The sequence below is a fragment of the Mugil cephalus genome, chromosome 5, assembly GCF_022458985.1.
Source record: "Mugil cephalus isolate CIBA_MC_2020 chromosome 5, CIBA_Mcephalus_1.1, whole genome shotgun sequence".
Classification (NCBI taxonomy): Eukaryota; Metazoa; Chordata; class Actinopteri; order Mugiliformes; family Mugilidae; genus Mugil; species Mugil cephalus.
In genome coordinates, this window is record NC_061774.1 from 6,231,359 (window position 1) to 6,257,580 (window position 26,222).

General features: G+C 41.7%; 1 protein-coding gene across 7 annotated transcripts in view; it reads left to right on the plus strand.

The window, feature by feature from the left end:
- Nucleotides 1-26,222, plus strand: part of atp8a1 (ATPase phospholipid transporting 8A1) — a 98,560-nt gene that overhangs the window by 36,587 nt on the left and 35,751 nt on the right. For 5 of the 7 annotated variants that reach the window (XR_007112818.1, XM_047584813.1, XM_047584815.1 and 2 more), the window contains 13 exons: nt 35-162; nt 1,662-1,739; nt 1,842-1,930; nt 5,086-5,130; nt 8,835-8,907; nt 12,808-12,913; nt 14,462-14,544; nt 16,372-16,421; nt 16,750-16,819; nt 17,659-17,743; nt 18,947-19,086; nt 21,292-21,430; nt 23,872-23,936. Coding sequence is in view for 6 of the 7 variants with exons in the window: in XM_047584813.1 (XP_047440769.1) it covers nt 35-162; nt 1,662-1,739; nt 1,842-1,930; nt 5,086-5,130; nt 8,835-8,907; nt 12,808-12,913; nt 14,462-14,544; nt 16,372-16,421; nt 16,750-16,819; nt 17,659-17,743; nt 18,947-19,086; nt 21,292-21,430; nt 23,872-23,936 (1,151 nt within the window). In the remaining variant the exon portion in view is untranslated. The remainder of the gene's footprint in view (nt 1-34; nt 163-1,661; nt 1,740-1,841; nt 1,931-5,085; nt 5,131-8,834; nt 8,908-12,807; nt 12,914-14,461; nt 14,545-16,371; nt 16,422-16,749; nt 16,820-17,658; nt 17,744-18,946; nt 19,087-21,291; nt 21,431-23,871; nt 23,937-26,222) is intronic. The other 2 variants (XM_047584818.1, XM_047584816.1) reach the window with 1 other exon arrangement.

A 26,222-nucleotide genomic window follows, 5' to 3' on the forward strand; every position in this document is an offset into this window, starting at 1 on the left:
CACTTCCCTTTGTCCAAAACTCGTCCCTTGATAGATGGCGGGGCAGCTAACTTTGGTCTCAACTTCCTCACCTTCATTATCCTGTTCAACAACCTGATACCCATCAGTCTCCTGGTCACATTGGAGGTTATCAAGTTCATCCAAGCCTTTTTCATCAACTGGGTGAGTCAAACTTTATTGCAATATATTGCAAAACAGTTTCAGCCCCAGAACATTTATAGTCCTTTCAACTGACATTGCGTGAAAAGCGGTCTTATTGTGGTGAAACTGAGACCTTTCCCATCTACTTGAAACATCAGAGTTTCCTGCACTTTTTAGGAAATCGTGGTTTCACAAGTTAATTTCAAGGCACCAGATTCTCTGGGTATCTTTGAATACATGGAGCTACCATATAATAGCCCCATTGGGAGTTCCATCAATACATTGAGGACAAAAACTCATCGTGTCTATAATAGGAAAAATTTTGCAATGACCCCCAACATCACCATCGCGTCCTACACATGTATTGATATAAAAGTAAATACATCAGAATTTCAGCTGACGGTTCTGACTTGACCCAGTCAACACTATTTCCTTGGCACTGCTCCAATCTTTGGTTTAAACACCCACTGTTGGAGCTCAACATGCTATTATCGGAGGAGAGTTCTCTTTCATCTCTTCCTCTACTGGTTTGTGGTATGACAATATTAGAACTCTCAATTTGAGTCAGGTGCACTTTTCAGAGGTGACTTTCAAAGGGAAAACAAGTTTCAAATGTATTATGATTCAGTGTTTACATGCGGCATAAAATATTAGTGGGGAGACTGGAGTCATGAACCCTCATACCCTCCAGAGCATTTTAGTATCTACATGTGTTTTTTTAAAAACAAACGTCTAAAAGCCGCTACCTTATCAGTACCAAAATGAGGACGGATGGGTGTTAAAGAGCACCGAGCCAGATACTTCCTATCCCTGTAGTTGAGGCAAAACTGAGCAAAAATGAGAGTGAACAAAACTTTAAATTGCGAAGTTAACACAAGCATGACTCTAAATGAACGTTAATGTTTCCCCTATGAGGAAGTGGCCATTGTTTAGACAAAGTTCATCTTTTGGAAGGGCGTCTGACGGTGGGAAGTGTCTGGGCAGGAAGTGATCCTTGTTGCAATAGTGAGCCAGCAATAAACGAACCACTTTTCTAGGAAGTACTTAGGATTTTTTGTTGTAATCTCTGTGATGTCTTTTGCAATAAGACACTATTTCTGGATTATCAATACCACACGTAAACTTCTTTATATCAAAAGTAGATCTGTCACAGCTTCCCTAATTCAGCAAACATTATGTGAAGCACTTCAAAGCCAAAACACATGTGAAAAGATGACATGAAGGAGTTGATTGAATAGAATCTGGTGTTCTTATAGGTCCTTACTAACTAGGTCAGCTCCACCAAATTTATCAGCTGAAAGTTTTTTTTCTGAGCCCCCTGTAGTCATTAAATTTTAAATGAAACCCTAGAAAGTGAGTTTAAACAACATTTAGAGCAGCTTTCAGTCGGTTTCCCTCCCGGCAGCCACAGCTGGTTCAGTGTATCCTGCGGGGACTGAGGTGCAGCATCTTTTTTCTTTTTTTTTTTTCTTTTAAATGTTGCTTCTTTGTTAAAGTTGCACTTCTCTGATTTGCTTCAGGACACTGATATGCTGTATGAGCCCACAAACACGCCTGCCATGGCCCGCACGTCCAATCTGAATGAAGAGTTAGGCCAGGTAAATGATGTGCTGTGGTGATGCTTACTTTACAGCTTAATCTCTCATTTAGAATAATCTGCGTATCCGTTAGTGTTATTCTGTGTTTCTCTACCCTCACAGGTGAAATACATTTTCTCTGACAAGACGGGAACTCTGACTTGCAACGTGATGCAGTTCAAGAAGTGCACCATTGCCGGTGTGGCCTATGGGTACGTTCTGCTTTCCTCCCCCTTTTCCACTTTCCCTACCTCCCCCGGTGCATCCTCTGCCGCTGCCTCCCCAATCACCTTCATTAAATGCAGAGTGTGCATCATAGTACATCTGGCAACCCTCCCTCCTCCCTTGCCTTCTTATTAGCAGCTGCATCAATGCTCTTCTCAACATAAACTATAAATAAAAGGTGTGGACCGACATTTGCAAGCGGGGACAGTTTGCTTAAGTCTCCTTCGCAGGTTTTCGTCTGTCATTTGTCACGTTGGAGGTGTTTGTGTAAATTGTTTTCTTTTTCCTCTCAGTGTTTCATGACCACGTGAATTTTTAAAAGCGAACCCATTTACACTTAACATTTCATTAAATCAGCCCTTAATGTTTTTTTCTACCCATCATTTCATTTTTGTGCATATATAATTATCCTCGGAGGATGCAAAACAAGTGGGAGAGCAGAGCGTCTGAACAGCACCAAAGCAAGTGCTGGCGTGACAGTACATGATTAATCCCATTAGGATTCAATTAAAAGCATGATTGATGAAGTGCGGACTGAAGGGCAAAAGAGTGCTTTATCTGGACTTCTCTGTACTGTCATTAGGCTGCGATTGTAAATGAGAGCACTGACGACTTCTTACTGGGTTCCCCGATATGAGCTCCCTTTGAGCAGTTAGAACGTACGCGCGACGGTGACTCGAAAATCGTTGCTCATGTTTATCTCTTTTAACTCCTCCTGATGCTATTTAAGAGCAGATGTGGCATTTTTGGTATTTCACTTTCATTCTGTGGAATGCCATTTACTGTTACTTTGCTTTTCAGCACTTACTTAATTAGGCCATCCTTCTGGTCGTCAGGGACAAACACTGACTGAGTTCAGACATCACTCTGTCCTCTCTTCATCCCAAGTAGAAATGTTCTTCTTTGATTCTCTGAAACGAGGACTCCCTCTTATGTAACTGATAAATATGGATGAGTGTGTCATAGCAGGGGGGATGAAGACAGGTTCTAATGAGGCAAAGCTTTTTTGATGATGCCATCGTTTGGCTTGCTCTTCCTCCTCTTCTTCTTCTCCTTCTTCTTCTTCTGGGCGTTAGTGCGTCTGTGCACTTTTCTTTTTCCAGTGAAGTAAGGTCGATCTTTGTGTGAGAAGGCTGAGAGTTGTATCACGTGAGAGTCAGTCACTCCCAGTTTTGCCATCAGTGGATCTGTGTTAACACATCTGTGATATATTTTTGACAAAATCTGTAAAAATATTTCTGTTAATGTGACGTCCTCTGACAGCTCCAGAACATGTGATTTATTGATGCTGGTTCATGTCCAGAACAATCACATTAAGGGTCAACATGGGAAATACTATTTTTAGTCCAGTGCTTTTGTTTACAACAGTGTGAAACATGTACTCACTTGAGATGTTTCTTTACAAATTTCTTTGCAAAATCTATATTGATGGGAATGTGTAATAATACAGACACATGCTAAACTCATCATTGAACGTACCTTTATGTTCTATTTAGTTCGATAATGTGCCCTCCTTTCACTTCCATGGTAGAAGCTTTCAGCTGCTTGCCTGAGGTTAATCATCAAATATGGATTAAAGTCGTTAGCAGGCAGATGTTTTCAATTAAACTTTAAATTCTGCAGTGCTTTTTAACGCATCGTTTCACAGCTTTCTGACCAGATGCCGGACAGATGTAGTTATACAAATACGAAATAGTGCATTTTTTTAATAGAAATTAATGAGCAATCATGTGCACATACTGTAGCATGACTCGTCAGAGTCACGCGCACAAGGACCCCCATCCCCGACGCGGCCGTCTGCATGTGTTCCTCACCACAAATTAAGTGCGGCTGTAATTAATAAAGTCATCCCCAAGGGTGCAGGCATTAATTAATTCCACTGGATTGGAATCCAAATCTGAAGGAGAGATACTGTTTAGGTTAATAGGTTTCCAGAGTCCTCCTGGCTGAAGACGAAAGAAAAACTTATTCCTTTAGCTGTATTCTAATGACACCGCTCAACCAAAATACATGTTTTTTGTAAAATTGATTTATCGTTTGTTGTTGTGGGGTCTAATACCAGTAATATATAGGTAGACTTTGTAAATACGCCATGTACGTCTTATACTGTACATTGGCCCGCATGCAGATGGGCTGGTTTGTTGTTAATGCAAAATTTCCCAATGTTTCTGTACTTGTATGTAAAACCATTCACAGTATGAATCAAACTGAGCTTGAATCAAACAGAGAGCAGTAATGTTCAGTGGAGCACGTCTTCTGGTCGGCTACGCTTCATACACTTAACAAAATCCTGCATTGCAGTTAGTCTGCTGGAGCAGAGATGTCAAAATAATTTGGTGCCTCGTTTTTGAGCAGAGTGTTCTCTGACCACATTTAGCTTGTATTGCTACAATCATTGGTAAACATGAAAGTATACAACGAAACACTGCAGCTACATCTGTCCTACTATATATATATATATATATATATATATATATACTTGCTCTGTTTTATTTAATTTAAAATTCCTTTAATACTATAACATAATTAATGTGGTTTGACCATAACCATACTTGATAAATATGTAATGTTCAATCATCATTTTCTTACGATGTGTCTAATGACCTTTCTGGATGAATTCACCTCCTCCTTCCGTCAAATTAAAGCCTAACTGCTAACTGACTTGATTTATACCAGTTACATTTCAGCTTTTATTACTGGGAGACAGAATTGGAATGGTTTCAGTGATGGATTAAATTCTGACTCATGAAAAAGGAATGGATGGGTAGCTCAGCCTTAGCAGCTATAACCTCATAGTCACCAGTGAGGCTCATAAATGTAGACATCATTGCTTCTTTAATTAAATCCACACAAAAATGAAAGTTGTAGTTTTACGGGACGGTTTTCTCTGCCACATTTTTTAGACTTAATTGTGGTACAGATTAAACAGATATCAAGATGTAAGACATATTTTAATAAGGAGAAGGGGTTTCCAGGCGATGTCAGTCTCTGTGTTAAGGTGAACCAACTGGCTGCTGGAGGTATGACCCATCATGCTCGTCATAACACCTCATAAACAGACCCATTTTTATCCAGCCTTAGCGTCTGCACGTTCACAGAACATGTTAACAAAAGACTTTTGTTTCCCACTTCGCTCCAACAGTCACGTCCCTGAGGCTGAGGAGGGTAGTTTTGCAGAGGACGACTGGTAAGACGTTGGGTGTGAAATGATTTTTTTTTTTTTTTCGCTCTCCGCTTTTGTGATGTATTAGTGCTGCCTTGCCTTGTGAAAATCGTGACTTTGAACACAATACCTCAATGTGCTTTTTCTTTTGTATCCCCCCAGTACAGAGACGTGTTGTATTGTATGTGACTGTGGCTCTTGAATCCTTGTGTATATCTGTTGATGTGAAAAGGCAGTGTTTTTGTGGATGAGTATTACATCCGGATTTATATTCCGTAATTATGTTTTGTGGCTTCCTTACAAGCACTGGAACATCAGTGAGTTTCGATAGCCTTCCAGTGTTTACTGTGTGTTGTTCTGAGGCTGAAGCTGTGCAGCTCGTTCTCCTTTTCCCCAGTTAACATCACACTAAGTTCGGAGGTGGTAGCTGCGCACCCACACATACAACGCACGCACACTCACACAGTCCTACTTTGGAGATCCATCTGCCACATTGTCGAGATCTGCAGTAGCAGCATGGGCGTGTCTCATCCATTTTGCATGGGGCATTGGAGCTGTTTGTTAATGCCTATTATGCCAAAATACTGACTCTTGCAGCTTCAGTGAAAGCATGTTTCTTTATAGCTCTATTTTTTCCTCGCTAAAACACGAGCTTGATGCTTTATTTATAGTCCTGATTTCGACGCAGGGAAGACTAAAAGATTGATGAGTGTGTTTTGTTGCTTGATGATAGATATAACAAAAACCACATTGTAAAAGTTTACTGATATTCCTGAAGCAGCTCGTTGTTTCTTTTTCCCGATGGAGACAGGACAGGGGGGTGTATCGTAGGGCTCGATCTAGATCTGGTCCCCGGTTATTGACTGTGAACAGCCAGCACCCTTGTTACCATAGTGACGGGACCTCCGTGTGCTGGCAGATAATCAATAACTGACCGTCCGCTTCACCCAGCCTCGTGCCTTTCATCAAGACAATCGACGTGGCGAGACAGGTTTAGGGCCTCCTTCTCTGTGCAGGGGTTAGAACCAGTAATAAGGACCAAATAGATAAACAAGTAGCATGAATGTAACCGCCTGTTAAAATCCTTATATATGGTACAAAAAGTGAAACCATTTAGGAATATTTACGCATATGGAGCACAGAAGTCCAATTTCTCTTGGACATATATTAATAAAGCCTTTAAGTGATATAAATTTCCCCCAGTGTAACTGTGTAGGTGTAAGCCAATATCGACTCCAACCTTGCTGCTTAATTGCATTGCTGTCTTTTTCCTATAATTCCTTCTCTCCAAACCTCTGTTTTCTGTGCAGTGAGAGTATTACTAGCTGGCTACCTGATTGGCTCTCAACAGCAGCGTGTCCCGTGGGATTAAAAAAGCTTACGGTTGCTAATGGCAGCCCTGGTAACATTTCTATCAAAGCCCAATGCCACGGACAAAGCTGCTGTCTGCCTGATCTATACGACTCCATTTATCACAGAGTCATGAATCGATCACCAGTGGACAGCCAAACTGGACGTACAAACTGCCCTAAGCCTCTAAGCCACTGTTACGGGGATAAAATATAAAAAATGCATATATCCTTTCCTTTTATAATTGAAACGTCGTCTGCATTCCAGTTTATCCAGTCCTGCATTATGTTGAAGATGACAGGTGTATATTTTTTTGCTTCATTCCTAATGGACTTCAAAATTATTTTAAATCTTGGCACACATTAAATGTATTTCTGGTATAGCAGGCTAACTGTGTGTCCATCAATCTATTATGAATGCTGTTGATTAAATATATGAGTAATGTGTCTGCTTAAAGCAGTTCCTCACACGTTGTTTAGTTTCTCAAGCGAAGGGGAACACTGTTTATTATTTATGGAAATGACTGATGTATTCATGATATATGAATGGGATAATGAACAAACGTATGAGCACGGAGGCTGCTAGTATTGTGAAATAATAATGCGGCATTTTTAGGACATCGCCTAATGAAAGAGTGATGTGCTTCCGAATCGCAAATAGTCACACTGTACATCACGTCGCTGAGACCCAGGGGACCGGCATTTGCATTCTGTCTGCATTGTGGTTATTCAAGAAATGTCAATACTGTTGGCACACAACACTGGCTATGTTATTACCAGGGTTGGATCTGTTTTGTGCTGCCAGTCTCAGTGCAAATTAGTTTATCTTGAGCTGAGGAGATGAGATGGTTGATACACGACTGCACCCAGTGGCAATGCTATCGTTGTTGATGCACCTAAACCAGGGGTGTCAGAGTCATTTTTGTTCAGGGGCCTCATGCAGCTCAATTTGTTCTCTAGCAGGCTGGACCAGTAGCATGATACCATAATAGCCTGTAAATAACAGCAACTCAAAGTATTACATTATGACAATGTTTACATTGATTGGACTAAATTTCTTGTAAAGCACAAGTCCCGTTTCGGCACATTGCTGACATCTGCTGTTTAGTCCTGGGTCTCAGCGTTGCGGTACGTCGACAAGTCTTACTTAAAGAGTGTGGAAAAAATAAGAATACAGTTACTTTTATTAAAACATTGCAGTTGTCTTCTGTGTGATTTTCACAATTTATCCTGTGGGCCAAATTGGAACCTTTGGTGGACCAGTCGTTGATGCCCATGGGTCGTATGTTTGACACCCCTAGCCTATACAATCAAAATGCAAGGAATGGCCACAACCTCAGTGATTAAGTATGTGAAAGGCTTCATCAAAAAAAGTTCTAAAGGTAGAACATACAGCTAAGCTGTTCCATTAGAATAAAATTGGTACATCTTGCAGATACCAAATAAAGTGGTTAATTTATTGAGTGTAGCTCCCCAAATGTGTGCACTAAATATTTTGGAATATGTCACGATTCCTTCTGAAAAAGCTTAAGGGGTATTTTTCTGACACATTGAGTATGGTTGATGTACAATAATACTCCATTTTTAGGTTTTGGTGAGAATACTAAAAAGTGACATATTTCTAAAGCTAGAGTTATGCTTGTGCGATGGCTCTATGCCGTAGGTATGCTGTTTGTACACTACCACTGGAGTACCGGTGTTTCAGACCACAACGTTTAGAGTCGGTCTGAAGTACAGTTCCTGTTCACATCTCTCAGTGTCCTCAAATGTCTTCGCTCTTTACTGTGTTGCAGTGATTTCAGTAGAAGTAACTGTTGTTCCACATTTATTATCTCCGACTCCAACACTAGGCGCTCAGTTCCAGTCACCATTGTTTGGTGTACACAGAAACCCAACACATCGTTTTAGCAGCGAAATTACACAACAGTGCCAACGCAGAAGAGCACTGGAATAAAAACTCACAAGAATAAACCCGACTTAAGCTTTGGAGGCTGCAAAGTAGCAGGCATTCCTTTTTAATGAAATGAGAAATGAAAGATTTTATGCAGACATCAAGAACTCTGGTTTCTCTGGTCGTACAAGGAAATGTCTCTCTGTTCTTGAGAAACACTTCAGCCATTGTGGAGCCTTTTGCCATGTTTCTTATCCTTAGAAAACCGTCAAAAGCTGAGAGAAAATTGTTCTTCAGTGTTCACTCTTTCTTTTGTTATCATGTCTATTGTCAGAATATGCTCTGATCACGATGAAAATGAATTATTTGTTCTTTAGTAGTCTGCAGTGAAGGCAACATGTTCCACTTGGCTGTCAGTGCTACACAGTGGTGCTCTCAAGTATTCCAGTGTGTTGTGTTGTTTTGACTTCTCCATCTCTTCTTTCCAGGCACAGCACACACTCATCAGACGAGGCAGGGTTTAATGACCCGAGCCTACTGGAAAACCTCCAAAGTAATCACGTAAGTATTGTCAGGGTTCCCCTTCACTTGCCTGCCTGCTGCTGTTAAGGCCGACATTAAGACGGATTTTCGAATCTAATTGTGTGTAGTTGCCTAATGTTTTTTTCTTTCTTTCTTTTTTTTTTGGCTTAATAATGGATCAATGGGTACAATGTGTCATGGCATGCATCATATCATGAGATGAGTTATGGGGACAAATTCAGATGTGTGGACTTGATTATATTTATGTAGATTTGATCAAAGCTCATCTGAAGGGTAGTTTACTGTGTCTTTACACAACACCAGCAACATGGCTGGCTGACACCCTGATTACCCGATTCTGACAAGATGCACTTCATCCACCCATTATCTTATCCATACTAATAGTCTGAAGCCAGAAAACTATCTGAAAATGCACTTTATAACATACATTTGCCATGAGTTTAGATGGAGATGTAAAGAGCACCTTTGATATGGAAATGGGAGGAAACTGCAATTGATTGACTGTTTGAGTCACTCGGCTGCAGAACAGTGTGTGGGAGGCAGAATGTCACATCTAATTACTTATATACCACCGCCCAAGGAAAGTAGTAATCCCACTGTGCTGTTTGCTTTGTTATGACAAAGGAATCTCTCCACACATGCCAAAGATCTGCTTTATTGATATCAACTCCCCTACTGCTAATTATAGTGCACGGCCAAACGCTGTTAAGAAACCACGGTCTCCCTGAATGTTTGGTATTGATTCTGCTCATGATTAATCTTGTATTGTACAAATGTGAGTCATAGTTTTCCTGACTCCAGATTTAAAATAGGTTCATTAAAGGTGCTGTTGGACATATACCAGATGCCCTGTTTACAGTCTCTAAGCTAAGCTAACTGGTGTTTCCCTGTGGTGAACATTCAGGGAACTCTTTTTATCTTATATCAATCAAACCCATTGCCAGAAAGCTGAGATTAGTTCAGGGTAGTTCTCATACATTTTGTCTGTCATTGCCTCCCCTCATTGAACTACCCCTCTATGTTACGGTTTGGTTTCTTCTTCTTGTTCGGCAATCACTCAAAGTGAGTATGATTGTGCTCCTGTCGGGTCTGGTCACTTGTGGGTCGTCATGTGGTGGTTGAAGCCGATCCTCGATCCACAGTCTCTATTGCAGTGGTGGCATATGTAGATTGTTGTCCTAGTGGCCTTGGTTTGGGAAGTCGTTTTGCTGGTGGGTCTCTTTTTCATCAGCTCCTTAGGGTTAGGGTTAGGAAATACTTCAGTCTCACTTATATAGAAGTACTTCAGTACTATAAATATAGCATTTAACACCTACTGTTCTCACACTTCAAACACTTTCTTCTCATGGCCATAACCACACGTCGTGCTTTATGCACTAATCCTCATCATTAACAACAGTTTTGCGTTGCCGCGGGCGTTTGTAGGAGTAACGTTGATACTGTGTTGAGGGGGACAGCAGGCTAGAGCTGAGGGGAATCAACAGTGCTGACAAAAATAAACGTCCCCTTGGTGCTTTTCTTGTCCTCCTGAACCACTGGACGGGTTCTCCGTCTGCAGACACTCAGGAGCCTTAGTGGGTGTTTTGTTTGCTCGCTCCCTTGTGCTCTCTGCTTCACTTTTTCCCGACCCATCAACTTGTTCCACACTGGTCACGTCTGAAGTGATGAGTGTCAGTCGCTGCTGCCACCACACTGGTTACCCGCGAGTCAATGGGGAGATTAGTTGTCACATCTAATTGTGCGATCAGAGCAAAGTTCAGATAGCCTCACTTCCCCCTAGGAGAGACGGGTGAGCCGAGCCATAACCGGTGGGTTGGTTTGAGTAATGGAAAATATTACAGATTCAAGGTGGTTGGGTCAAAAAGTGAAGCAGCTTTAAATAACTCTGTATCCCTACCTGAATGTACTCAGCCCCGTGCATGGAATATGTATTTAATCATTATTTTAATATACAGACACGGGACATGGTTAGCTTAGCACAAACAAAAAAGCAGGATATAGCAATTCCAAGGCTGTGTCCGAGGAAAGAAACCATCTGTATTCGAGTGCCTGTAAAGTTCACTAATTAACATGTGATATGGTGCTAATCAACTTGTCGATTTGTTGACTTCACTGCTGTGCCATGATGCTTTTGGGGAAGACCTACAGTAACGGAGAGGCAAAAATCTGGAGTCGTGAAACCCCTGGGACAGAACTAGTTCTTGGGCAGTTATCATCATTGGGTTGCCAGGTCTTAAAAGGCCACAAATCCACAAAATGGCGAGTTATATGCCTAACTCTATCATTTAAGTAGATTTAAACAAAGCTTACTTCTAATCTTATCTAAACCCTCTAACAGCTCCTGCGCCAAAAAAAGTCCTCACGCTGCGGCACACATACACTGTAGTGTCCTTCAGAGGATACCTGTCACAGACACCAGATTAGCATGCTGCTAGGAGACAGAGGGGACTGTCTCAGCCACCTGGACTGTAAAGGACTACTTTCACTTAAAAGAGGCCTTTTGATTTACCCCTCCTCCCTCTTCATTCATGGATCCCTTTGTTCCTTATTCCCCTCATAGCAGTTTTCACGGCCGTCAAAAAGAACAAATTTAATAATGGTGCGCCGCGTATGCAGCTTTCTGCTTGAGAAGGGGAGAGAAGCAGGTGCTGTTGATGAATCTATTTATAACAGATATTTTTTAAATATCTGGTAGAGCTGCTGCACACTGTCCATGCTGCTACAGGTTAGTGACAGCTGCATCCATAAGCGGTCGCTCGTAACGATGCTAAACTAAGAATTCGGGCGCGAATCAGTCTGGCTGAACTCATTGTTAGGAAACGTTTGCTGCCAGACGACTGTTGGCACCGCTGCTATATTATTCAGGCCTGCCGTGACCCCCGAGGCTGCTTATGTCTCTGCTTCAGCTGTGGTCACTGACTATAAGCTGGTGGTCTTCAGCCACAGACAGGAGCCTCAGCAGATGCCTGTCTGAGTCTACCCTGTGGCAAGTTAGTCATGCTGTTCCCCTCATTAATGTGAAATGCCCTTTGTATATAGGTTAGGCCTTTTTCCCCCCATTAACTGAAGCAAGTTTATGTTGGACGAAAAAGCTCGAGCGAATGTCTGTCAGCAGCTGGCGCGTACTGTGGGATCCTGTTGGCTCGTCACCAACAGTCATTTATCGGATCAAAACGGACTAGTGACTACTGAAGCCATATGTACTTCAGAAATGGACAAACTCAGGCTTGAAACTGAATAAAACATTTAGACACTAATGGATTTTCCCCACCCCAGTGTCAGAACTGCAGTAAATGATGATAAACCCAAAATATATATAAATTGAAAGTAGATTTTATTGAGCCAGGACTTTTTCTACAGTGATTTTCACTGTCTCACTTATTTGTGCCAGAGTAGTGCTTTATATTTTGGATCAAGAGACTGGTATGGTCAGCATTTATTTAATGCTATTTACTGATGTTTTTTCTTATAGTACTAATTTACAGTACCATCAGCAAGTTGATAACAAAGTCCTGCTTGTTTCCAAACTACAAACTCGAGACTCTGAATGGAAACGATAATCTGTGAAATAAAAATGTGTCGGAAGAGTATTTCCAAATGGTTCTAACTGTTTAATGTGTAGCCTAGTAATTGAAGTGAGCCGTGTTGAGGCAGCGAATCTCATGTATGCGCTTCTACAAAAAGGTTTGACTTCTACAGTGCACCCAAACCTACTGTACACATTCATTAAAAGACTTACGCAAATGTGACTGCACACTCAACACGTGCGTAATGGTTGATCGAAGTCGAACAGAGCGCTCTCTGCCCTTATTCTGTCCCTCCCCTTCAGTATCATCAAGGTCTTTCTTTGTTTTGCCTCTTCTACATATATTATTAAAGAACATTGAAAGTCAAAGTGCCCTTTTTCATTTCCTGCAGCCCACAGCTGCTGTTATCCTGGAGTTCATGACCATGATGGCCATCTGTCACACTGCCGTCCCCGAGCGCATGGAGGGAAAAATCACCTACCAAGCCGCATCTCCAGGTATATCACACCTTCCTGTGGGATACAGCTTCCTGCTATAAAGTATGCTCCGCCGCTTTTTTCCGGACTTTGTTTCGCAGCTTAAGAGAATAACATAAAAATCACATATAGAGTTGTCTATTTCTAATTATCTGTAGCAGCTGATTAGATTTACATTCACAGAAGTATCATTAAAAGAGGTTGTAATAACAAATGTACCATGTTCCTCTCATATCTACATACTATAGCTGTTTTTAATGGTACCTGTATGAAAGGACAATCAATTAGGAAAGATAACTTTACTTGCAACCAAAGAAAATAGTAGATTATCTTAATTTACCTGTTGTAGTTGCAGCTCTGAGCTCATGATTTCACCAATAAAGCACATAATTAGTTTCAATTAAACCAGAGTTTATTCAATATGTAACACAACAGCAAGTTAGGACCTCCAGCCTCTGCTAATTGGAGGACACTGTGGCTTACACAAACACCAGCTGCAGCTAAAAATAAATGAAAATCAGCTCCTGAAGTACTTGTTGCCTTTAGGTAGCATAGGTGTCATAGATGGTGCTTACCCCCATATTTATTTGTAATGCTGCGCAAGTGGTCTAGTGCGCCACGTACCAGACTGCAGGTCTTGAATCGCTGGTGCTGCAGCCCTGACTGGACCTGGTTCCAGGTGCTTTGCATAAACGATGCTGTGTGTCCACGTCGTGTCTCTTTGTTGCAATTTGCCATCAAGTGACCTCTGAGCAAACGCAACACAGCAGCACTGCCTCCAGGCGCCCGTATTTCATAAAGTCCTTTGTATAATCACCAAATGCAGGAGAGAGCCAGGGATTGTATCATGAAATGAAATCTGCTGTTTACAAAATGCATGGTGTATGTCACTTTGGTTCTTTAAGCCCCGCTGTGATCACTCAGTCTATCACATTCACAGCAGAGTGTAATAGACGGAGGCAGCTGTCAATCATGAAGACATGTCCTTCCACGCGATTCTTTTAACTCTACAAAATCACCACCATGACAAACAGGAGGTGAAACTTCCAACATAGACCCTAAACTTAAACAACTGACAAACTCTAGAGTGCAGCTAATGAAATATGTTCATGCTCCTGGTTCAGTAATGTTAGCAGACTGATTTTCATTTCAAGCAGTTTAATTTTTCTTATTGATGCAAGATGAAAAAGAGCGACACTGCTATTCATCTTCATTTTGCTTTTGGTGAGAGGGATGACTTTTTTTTGCCTGATTGCATGGAACAGTCATGGTCTTATGGAGCTCCGGGGTTTGATGCAGTGCGGGGGAAAGATAAAGCTGGTTAAGTGAACTGTAAAAAACAAGCAGAGAGCTTTTTTCTCGCCCTGCAGCATCCACGTGCAAGCTGCAGCCCAGCTTACCTGGTCCGTAGCTCTCAGTCGTTGTCCTTGTTATGAAAATGTATCGAGGTGAACCTGGTGCCAAACACGGAGGTGGATCTTATCATAACTGTCAGCGTTGTGTCTGCTTGTTTGTGTGGTGACAAATGATTCAATGTGTAACATCTGGATTTCTCTCTTTGCTGTCTAGATGAAGGAGCTCTGGTGAGAGCAGCACGAAACCTGGGCTTTGTGTTTTCTGGTCGAACCCCAGACAGCGTCATTGTGGAAATGGTAAGGAGGAGACTAATGAAAGGCATGAAACCTATTGTACTGATGGATGGATGCACTTAATCTCTGATATGGGTATCATGATGGTCTAGGATGACCTCAGACATCCGTAGGACTATGGGCTCAGACTCTGGCAGATTAGAGGAATAAACCACTTCTCTAAATACACATTAACATGAATCCAACATATTTTAGTCAAGGGATGAATGGAGGCAGTCTCCTGCACAAAATCTAAGGCTCCTGTACACTGTAGGCCCCGCCCCTATCGCTGCTGAGCCAATCACAAGGCCGCATATTACACGCTGTCAGATTCCCCGCAATTGGCCAAGAGCCTGTTCAGTCCCCGGGCAAAATTAAAAGTTGAATCTGTCAATTATTTTCTTTATGTTTCTTTATACTAGTTAGGTATGTTTATGTTTGCGGCAGTTGCACGGCCACCTTACTGTTGCACATGTTCAAAATAAAAAAATGAATATTTGAACTCGTGCATTATTTGTATAGCTTAATATTGAATGCAAAAGGATGATAATAAAGTACATTTATAAATAGCACTAGGTCGAGTTTAATATAGAACACATATAATAGGTACGGGGTCCCTATAAATCTCTCCATCAGTGTGGGGGTCCTTGGCCTTAAGTAAACGCTGAAGATCTTTGTACTAGATTATTCTTTCCTGAATTAAACAAACTGTAATTTCTTCACCAAAAGTAAATCTTACTGTGTACTGACAACAGTGTAAAAATAGACCAGTACGTTTACTCTCTCGTGGAAGATGTTGACCTTTTAATCATGTGCATTTATAAAAGGAATATTTTTGAAAATTTTGCTTATGTCGTCTTCTTGTCGGGAGTCGGATGATTAAGTGAATGCCACTATCATGACGGTACAGTAAGCGTGACGCTATAGCCAGCTGTTAGTGTAGCTTAGTCTAGTATAAAGCCTGACGACACATGTGTTGTTTGTACACATATACAGTTTGTAGGAGAGGAGGTAAACTGTACGTGTTTGTTTTATTTTTATTTATTTATTTATTTTGAAGAGCATTGCAGCTTCTTCCCATTGTTTCCTATTTTTATGCTAAGCTTAGCTAACTGGCTGCTGGTCCCTGCTACATATTTATCATATGGACCTGGCACCGGTATCAATTTCATCTTGGCAAGAAAGCAAAAACGTGCACATCTCATGTGGTGTTTCCACAATCTGTAGAATAATGAAATAAACGTATTAACTGTAGGCAGTGAATTTAGTAATTAATGTTCCATTTTTGTAGTTTTGCTGAGATCCTCCGAAACAGACCTTGAGCTCAAACTAACACACATCATTGGTATTCATGTGGGCCACAGTAATGGAAAAATCATCACATCTGCTGTGATTATATTCTGAGCTCAGGCGGTGTGTCCTCCACAAAGCTCAGGTCACACATCCTGTTGTTCCCTTTAATTGGCTAACCTCATGATTGCACTCAAAGAGCCTGAGGACGAAAAGGCCAGAGCCATTTTCATTAATTTCTTTTTCTGGTCTGAACATCTTGTCTTCTAGACATTTGTCCAACTTCTTAATCTCTATTAGACCTCCTAAAGCTCTCAGCATCTACTTAATCACTCGGTCCTGTACCGAGCTCTCTCTACAATTACATAAGTTAATTGAATTTTACCTTGTTATTTTCCCTCCATCAGCTCAGTGCAAGCGACTGATAAACATGTTTAAAATGCAATTAAGGCTGATAGGAGGAGGAGGCTAGGGTGGGCTCGTGCTACTTAAGATAAGTTGTCTCAGAAGGCTGGGGTTGAGGTGTCTCTTTTGTTAATTTGCATGTCTCTTTTGATTTAGCTCGGAACGGAGGAAAAGTACGAACTGCTTCATGTGCTTGAGTTCACAAGGTATGGTATGTGTTATGTGTACAGCTGCAGCATGCTTTGTAATTTGTTGTTCGTGTAGATCACATCTCCTTGATCCTTAAAAGAATCATCAGTCCTTCACTTTATCCGTGCCCTCATGATTTGCACTAATTAATTGTGTGACCGCGGTGTGATATCTTGTCAGCCACCTCTTGGATTTCTCATTTCTGCAGCTCAAGCTGTGTGTCATAATTTGCTGTAGCAGCTGTAACACCTTTTAATGTGATTTCTCTCACTTGCTTTCTCTCGTTTCTCCACCTTCCTCTTCATCTCTCTCGCCGTCTCTCTCTTGGCTTTTTTTGGGCCCCAGCGTGAGGAAGAGGATGTCAGTCATCATGCGCACGCCATCTGGGAAGATCCGCCTCTACTGCAAAGGAGCTGTGAGTGTCTGTCTCTCTCCATGGCAACGCATGGCAGCGCACAAGCATCACCGCCGCACACGCGAGTGCTCTTCTCCCCGCGTCTAAATAGGCAGCAGGATGAAGCAACATCGCCACATTTGACACGTGGTTCTTTCCAAAATAACAAATACACAGATATTACATCAGGGTAGGCTAAGGCTGCAATTCTAGCTTTAGTCCACAGTAGCATAAGAAGATAAAACCTTTTAGATGGAGGCAACATTGTACACAAAGCAGACCATTTTGGTGCAGTTATGAATTGGAGAACATGTTTGTCTGTGTTCTGCTGTGAGGTTTACAAAGCATTTATTGATCACTGATGGGCTTAAAGCTAATAATTATGTACCTCAAAGTAGATTAATATTGAGTAACGAGGTCCCTAAATGTATCATTCGCAATATTTATATATATCTAGATTTATATCTATATCTATATCTATGTGTCTATATATATTTTTTTAAATGTTTACACTAGGTAGCTTAACTGATTTATGATTTATATTGAATTAATTTGTTGAATTAATTTGTTGCTAATGTCTAAATGCCTGCCACTTCTCTTCATTTCTAAAATCTGTATAATAATTTGTCCGGTACAGAACTCCGATACATTTGTCTTAAAGAAATTCAATCCATGTAACTGCTTTTTAAGTGCAAGATCATTTTAGTTCAAATATCTACCAGGCCATTTGTGTCCCAGTAGAAGCACAAAGTGCAGGTCATGAGGATCCAGCTTGAGGCCCCCATTTGCAAAGTAGTCCATAAGGTTCCCTTCCTTCCTCTCTGGGTGTCAGTAACCAGCGAGTGTTTGTTTCCCTTCAGGACACAGTGATCTATGACCGTCTGGCAGACAGCTCGAGGTACAAAGAGATCACATTGAAGCACCTGGAGCAGTTTGCCACTGAGGGTGAGTGGATAAACATCGCCCCCTGTCTACCAACAGTGAAACATCTTTTAGGATGCTTTTAATTAATATCTGGTCATTATCTCCACTTGATCCTCTACTGAAGCAGCAAAATTCGTTTTATTCCTTATGAGGTTTTTCCTCATATGCCATTGTTTAATAATAGGTTAATTCTAGTGTTAGTGTTTTGCAGTGAGGGCAGTAGATCAGAAGGATGCTGCACTAGAAACCCATCCCATTGTTCTGTGTTCACACTGCCCCCTTGTGAAACACCAGCAAAATGATGTCACTGGGAATATTTGATGTGGGCTAAATATAGCATTCAGGACAGATTGTGAAGATCTTCTGTCAGTGTAATATAGGAAGAGCTAAAAATAATTAAGCGTCCTTGTGCCTTTCCAAAAGAACATTCACAATTTGCAACTGTATAGTTAATGTTTCTAAAAATGTTTCTAACAAGCAGTGGATCAGTTACTTCTTAAATTAGATTTCTGATGAGACACAACACAGTACAACAGACATATTTCATAGATGTTGTTTGTGTTTTATTTCAGTCCTTGCTGAAGAGTGCTGAAGAGTGTCACAATTCATATTATGCATATACATATATAAGCATGAATGCTTATATATATTCAAGGCACCTATAAATAGATGCCTTGAAGAATTGGTTTTATGATGTTGGTAATTGTGGAAGGAACCTGTATCCTGTCATGGATTTATGTTTCCTTGGTGGTTTGAGTGGCTACTAAAAATAAATTGGACAGATATTACATGTGTATATATGCGAATCTGTGAATCTGGAGAATAGAACGTAACACATCCTCCAGAATTACTATATACAACATATAGAAGAGAAATAAGCATGCTTTCAGTTAAGCAACAAATAACAGAAAACTGTGGTGTGCTGTATTGAGCATTCATGCTGTTTGTCTATGTGGCAACAGTTTACAGATCCCTTCAGAAGATCAGGTATTAATTATAATACTATACTATAATAATAATTAATATTAAATGAGAAACATCTACGAGCTGAAGAAATAATTCACTTTTCATTTAGTTATATTCATTCAAATATACAATAAGAGTTACACTGCATATGTCGACTGAAATGACATGCCTAACGTTGTCTAGAGAGGTCGATGTAGTCAACAGATCCAGGTTTAGAAATGTTAAACAGTAAGACACGTAACATTTTATATCTTCCAGGCCTACGCACTCTGTGCTTTGCGGTGGCGGACATCAGCGAGTCGTCCTATCAGCAGTGGCACGAGATCTACCACAGAGCCTGCACCTCCCTGCAGAACAGAGCCCTGAAACTGGAGGAGAGCTATGAACTGATAGAGAAGGTATGCACAGTGAAATACTGATATCCAGTTTGTGTGGCATACTAATGCTGTGAACAAGCAGCATCCTCTGGGCCTGAAAAATGAACTTGAATCCCCATATGCCCTCATATTAAAACTTTACAGCCAAATCCATTTCCTTAATAATGACAAATGTGCAAGCTTGAATTCAATTATTTCAAGGCTTACAGTTGTGCATAATTAAAGGCGTGGCCACTTTGAGTGGCAGGAGGATGCCTTCACATAGGTCTAGTTGCCTGCACATCACCTGCCCACTTCCACTACAACTTCACATTTTAGAGTCATGTACTGCAAAGACGATCATGGCCAGAGGCAGCAAAACTGAGCTTCACACTGCTCTTCATGAATTCTAAGGGTAACTTCACACAGGGTTTATTGATCCTTCTATGTAGCCGATGGCCACGACTTCTTAGCTTTCCTGGACTAAACCTTTTAATCACTTATCCAGCTATCTCACATTTCGCGGAAAGGAGTGAGCTTGACAAGTGGCAGGCACCATTTCCCTCTGTTACATGCTGCATTTAATTGATGTACAAGCTTTCATAAAAACCTTCTGCAGAAAATCCAGACAGGGCATAAACTCCAGCGAAACCAATGGGGGAAGTATAATCATGCCTGGAAATATGCAAAGGTTCAGAATGGTGTGTGTTTTTGTGCGGGGTTCAAGGTTTCACCAGCAGGTAGACCTCTGTGAGGTTGGTCTGTGTGGAAGCGTTAGTCAAACACAGGAAGCCACAGTTGTAAATCAGCCACTTGGCATGTTCTCCGTGGCTGCTCCTGGCCGCCCAAAACAAATGGAGGCAATCAATCATGGAATAAATATAAAAGCTTTCAGAGAGGGAAATGTAATGTGCATTGCCTAATGAGCAGAGTGTGCACTGCTGCTGCCAGGTTTGGGGGCTCATTGCTGCTTGGAGGCCACCCACACTTAAAAGTATACGCAGGAGTGCCACATGGGGGCACAATGGAGTTGCGTTTACAGGCCAGTCTGCTCCAACAGTTTGTGAAAGCCGTCATCTGAAGTCACAAATGCTACTAACTATTTAATACTTAATTGTTAAAGCATATATGTATTGAGTAGCTACCTCAAATACCCAGCTTTCCAATGTTTTATTCTAAAAATAAATTAATAAATAATGAATGATTACAGTTATTTTGCTTAAGGAAAAGAAGTTAATTGGTGGTGTCCCTAAACGATCCTGGAACTATTAACTCATTCAGGCAAATTAATCATCAACCTTGATTAACTGATTAGTTTTAATTTAAATTGATTGTTTTCTGGGCACCTTTCACTTATATCTGGTCAACTACTAGTAACTAGGTAGTATACCCCAGGAAGACCATGAGCAGTCTAGTGTCTGCTTCACTGCAGTCGCATCTTATTAAGTTGTAACTTGTCTTTTTACTCTTTAAAACCGTAGCAGTATTCAATTCACAACAGCACTTTCTTATTACTTTTTGGAGACTGACCTGCAAATGCAACCCCTTTATCTTTACCTACAACAAACAGATTTCCACGTTCCTCCCTGGCTTGAGGGTTGAAATCCTGACCCAAGTGTTTCTTCTATAATCCACAAAGATTACCCTTGACAACAACCACAGGGACAATAGAGCAATTCGCATCACAAAGGCAAATTAGGACTGAGGGTATATAGTCATGTCCTTCCCCAGGCACAGTTCTCAGTGCTGTGTAGTTCCCAGGGATTAGAGGGGACAGAGCTACAGATGTACGGGCAGCGGGGCTCAGGTCACGACTTAAAAAGCTTCCCCAGCCTTTTCCTCTGCTGCTGGCTCCCGTCTCCCCTCTACCCCTGGGTCTTGTCAAATCATTGGCCCCGTGATGGGTCCATACAAGCCCACAATCAGCCCCAAAGAACCACAGAGTTTCCTGGGAAAAACACCCACCGTATTTTGTGAGTGTGCTTGTGTGGGAGAGCTTGTGATGCACACACCCACACACACACACACACACACTTACATACACACAGAGGGGCACAGTAACTGATCCAAAACCCCTTAAGTCCGTGAATGGTGATAAACAAGAACAGCTGATGAGGATAAAAACACAACTCAGTGAGTGACACAATCCTGGCTCAGATGTTTGTCTGACACATGATGCTTTAAAGGCCTTCCTCTGCTGTGATCCCCACTTATTGACTTTTTTTTCACTGACTCCCTCCGGCATAGAACCTGCAGCTCCTCGGAGCCACGGCCATAGAGGACAAGCTTCAGGATAAGGTGCCTGAGACCATTGAGACCCTAATGAAAGCTGACATCAAGATCTGGATCCTGACTGGAGACAAACAGGAAACCGCCATTAATATTGGTGAGTGTATGGTATTTGAAAATTGCTGTACTTTAAAATACTTACAGTTAAATAGGAAACACACTATAAAAAGAAACTGCATTGATCCTTAATACAAGCTCAGCTGCTCTATGAGCTGTCAAATAGCAGGTAGATGCAGAACATTTCATTTATTTCTTTGTTATTATAAAACTCCATACTGGTTCACGTCCATGTTTGTGCATCACAACATACTCGTACTTGTGCACTTGGTCTCAAACCAAATGGAAAGTTGCTGGCGAGCCCAGTCTCCGCTTTGATAAATATACATGCCAGCCTCTCACAGGTCCTGCAGTCAAACCTGCGCTCGTTCTTCACCCTGCAAGACAAACTACTGACAAGCTGAATGTTTGTCTGTCACACATATGTAGCGAAAGCGTCTGTCACAGGACCCGGATGATCTACGAGCGCCCTGCACAGGCATGAAATACATAACATGCGTATGTACACAAGCAGGCACCTCTCACGTGTCGACCTCCCCCAGAGGTTTTGGTCGTGCAGATGCTATCAGAAGCTGAATGACTAACGCCGATTGTGTCGCCGCGTATTCATTTTCCGTTAATGCCCCTGATATTGCAGCCTTCAGATGTAGGTAAATACTGGGAATTGATGGACTGTGAGTACAGTCAGCTTGGTAACACAGAGTTCAGGAAAACAGATATCAAAAGTACCTCCGTTTTCGGCTGTACCTACCACTGTGGCCCGCCTGAATCAGGCCTTTGTGCCCGCTGTGCCCAGATGTGAGGGGGCTCAGCAGAAGCTCTTGCTCACTGGAAGTATTTTTACAGGTCTGCCTTGTGACTGCGTTGCTCTGTAAAATCTCCGCTGAGTATTGACTTTGTTTTTTACTGTTTTCCTCAGTGAAAGGCGATCTCCATTACGAGGGGTTAATGGTGCACCCTATGCCAAATTAGACTGATGAATTCAGCCCACGATGCTGAGATATTTTTTACATATCAAGGGGCCTAAACCGCTCAAATGAGACTTTCAGCACAGAATTTTGTGCGTTCATGTACTGAGCATGACCAGTCAGTTTGATTTAAGGCTTTCAAGACTCTCATTTCGTCCTATAACTACCATGACATAATGTAAAGTATGTAAGTACTCTGTAACTATGTGTCTGACTCCCTAAGGAAATGTCATACTTGCCATGTTGTGAGCTGTTGTGAGCTGTACGTACGTAATGCTCAAGACAGGTATGAGCTTGAATTTTGTGAAAGGGCAGAGCCTTCGAGGAAACAATGCTCCCTTTACTAAAGCTCTGTTAAGCTTCTGCAGATGGTGCATCATACTCTTAGGTACAGATGCACTAAAGAGTAAACACAGTCCCTTATCTGCACACACAAAGATGAGCCACCATTATTACCAGTTTACTATTATCCCCGTCTATCAAATCCTTCTGAATCCCTTCTGCGGCAAAACTTTGCATCTTAACTGTTGTTCCTGAGGCAACATCCCAGATTACTGTGACATGAGCGTCGTTGTTACACATTCCTCAAGTCCTGTGGGAGCAGTGTTTAGTTCCGCCTGAGATGGAGAAAGGCCAGGAATTTAACTTTGCTGAAATAAAAAAAAAAAAAAGAAGTGCCGTCAAATGAGCTCAAGGTAAACACATTGAGCGGAAGGGCCGTGGCAGGAAGAGAGACAGTGTTGAGACGAGGAGACATTTTCCACACACTTGCAAATTTCTGGACGTTTGCACCTTTGCGCTTAAGAAAACAATCTGGCAGACCCCAAACCCCAGCCCTCTTTGGTTTCAACTCCGTAGGTGAAACAAACTCATTTCCTCTGCGTGTGTGTGTGTGCGCGCGCTGTGTGTGCACTATTGTGCATTTCTGTGCATAATCTTATCTCAGTTTCACTCCCAGAAAATGCCACCCATGTATTCACACAGCGCAGTCTTTGTGGTAACCTCCTTAAAGAAACTAAAATCTCTTTCCAGACAGAAGCAAAGTGTTGAAGCCCGCAAATATTCATGTGGTTATGCCACAGATGGCAGCACTAAAGCGAAGGCTTCAGTTGCTCCGTGAAACATTGCTGTTTTCCCCCGGTGGAGGCTCCCTCTACCACCTTGCTGGTGACCCTGAGCATCTGTCCCAGCCAAGAGCTGAGGGGAACGCTCCCCTGAGAGCCATGTTGGGTAACTCAGAGTTGTAACTGCCTATTAAAACAGGAAACTGACAAACCCTCGTAAACCAAACTCATTAGTCATGTCCTGAGACACTAGCTCTGAGCTGTAACATTTTAATTAGTGTCCCTTAAAATGTTCTATCGCGTCTTTGATTAGGTTTTCTTCCTTTTTAGCGTTTGGGGTTTTTGTTTAATTTGTATTTAAGCAGATAGGTTAAATGGATTATTAAAACTAAAATAAACTGGAATTAAACTTTAATTTGCTCTATGAAATGTGTTCTGTTTTTCTGTAGGACATTCCTGCAAACTACTGACCAAGAACATGGGCATGCTCGTGATCAACGAAGACACTCTGGATGTAAGTGTGCAGGTTTTTTTCTTGACCTCAAATGATCAGACTTTCTTGTGTAGTTGTGACCAAAGCTCATCACTGTTTTGCAAAATGCTTTTCTTAAACTGCTGAACCTTTTGATCGAGGTCATCCGTTTAAAGCGCAATTTCTGTCATTTGCTTAAATGCCTTTGCAGTTTCTTAATCTGGCATCAATTTTGGTTAAATCTGCAGCATAGATCTAATCTTGACCACTATACATCTTGACAACTTGTTTTTCTCCTCCCTTTTTTCTGTCCGTCCAAGAAACTCATCACGTGGGCGTTTTACTATTTATATGATTCTCAAAAGATTTATACTACCCGTTTATGTTCTAACTGTGCTCTTGTAACAATTATTATTGCTAGTTAATGCTAGGCAATCTCCAGGAGACTAACAAACACACCTAATATACACCAATCAACCATAACATTATGACCACTGACAGAAGAAGGAAATAACATTGACCGTCTTGTAACAATCCAGTGTTCTGTTGGGAAACTTTTGGACCTGGCATTAATGCGGATGTAACTTAGACATGTAGCACCCACCCAGACCAGACCAGACACCCCCACCCCATAGCAATGACACTCCTTGATGGCAGCAGCCATCCCCAGCAGTACGCAGCCTGACACAGATACACACACAATGATTTAGAAACAACTAAAAAAACATGAAGAACAGCACAAGGTGTTGACCTGACCTCCAAACTCACTAGATCCCAAACTGATCAAGTATCTGTGGGACGATCCACAGAGGCCCCTCCCCTCAACCCATATGACCCAAAGGCCCCCACTAACAACATTGTGTTACCAGACACCACAGGACACCCTCAAAAGACCCATGTCCATTCGCTGATGAGTCACAACTGTTTTGGAGGCACAAGGGAGACTTACACAATATTAGGAAGGTGGTAATAATGTTAAGCCTGATCAGACCGATAAAAAAAAGTCTTCTCCTTACAGTACCCATGTAGAAAATACACAAAGAACTGTTCATAAGTTAAGGTAATACTTTCAAATACTGTTTGTATACCTTTGTATAAAATATGTTTTGAGGACGTCCTGAATATAATATTCCCCTCATGTCCTCGACCATTCACTGTGAAAAACCTGACATCTGACAACTGAAAGGATGAGGCCACGGGGAGCCTTCCACATAAGGCCACCACACATCCTAAAATCTGCATTTAACATCTTTAAGACACCCAGCAGAGAAGTCTGTTGACTCCCAGCAGGAGAGTCTTGTCTGTTGTTCCTGAGATTGAAAAGGGCAAGTCCTTGCACTGCCAGCAGGAGAAAGCTAAGCAGAGGAGCCACATATGGAGGAGAAACTCGCTGAGTTTGGTTTGTCGGACAAGAAGGGGGAAATGGCGAGAAGAAGTGGGTGATGGAGGGGAAAGCAGCAGGAGGGTGTGTTTGGGGGTGATGATGGACGGCCTTCACTCTGTCAGCCGGTCGTTAAGCGTGATAAATGGAGCCGAGGTAGAAGTTTGGGGTCGGTCCATTCATGAGGCGCTTTGAAATGTCAGCTCCCATTCTGCTGTGGTTGAGCAGATGCTTGCGTGGGGCAGTTGGTTAAAATGCAAAAGGAGAAACCTCTCCACCAAGACTGAGGAGTTACGGTGAATAGTGTGCTTGAGTCTTCCTTCTTTCTTCTGTTTTGAAATAATTACCAAAGAGTAGAGAAAGTTTTTGTAAAATCTCTTTTTAAATTGAATTCCTTCAGTAAGATCAGTGAAACACTTTGCCTTCCAGCCAGTGCTTTTAATCACTCTGAGAGCAAATTGCACCTTGTTAAGCTTTAGTGTATTCATCTTTACAAAGAACATTTACAGATAGCTGACTCTAGGGGAAATTGATAGGGAATATGGCACTAACGTAGCACTAATAAGATATCTTTAGCTGCTCGTGCTACGGTGTTTTCTTAGAGACATATAGGTATATGTACATATACATCTAACCCTTTTTTGGTACCTTCCAAGTCTCAAGACTGATGATGACATTACATCCCTCTGAACGTCCAGATTCCACATGATGAGTGTCACGTCCTGTTGGCTATATCACTCAAGGCCTATATCAACAATGGAGCCCAGTCTTTATGTGAAGCTCTTGTGGATTTCTGAATGGATGCCACATACCCATTTCAAAACCAAACACTAGGCAGTCACATTGGCTGAACTGGTCATTATAGCCATAACAGAGAGGCTTTAGGAGGAGACATGAAGCCTTAGTGCTTAAATTCCTGGTGGAAATTAGGGAGGAAATGGCCATCC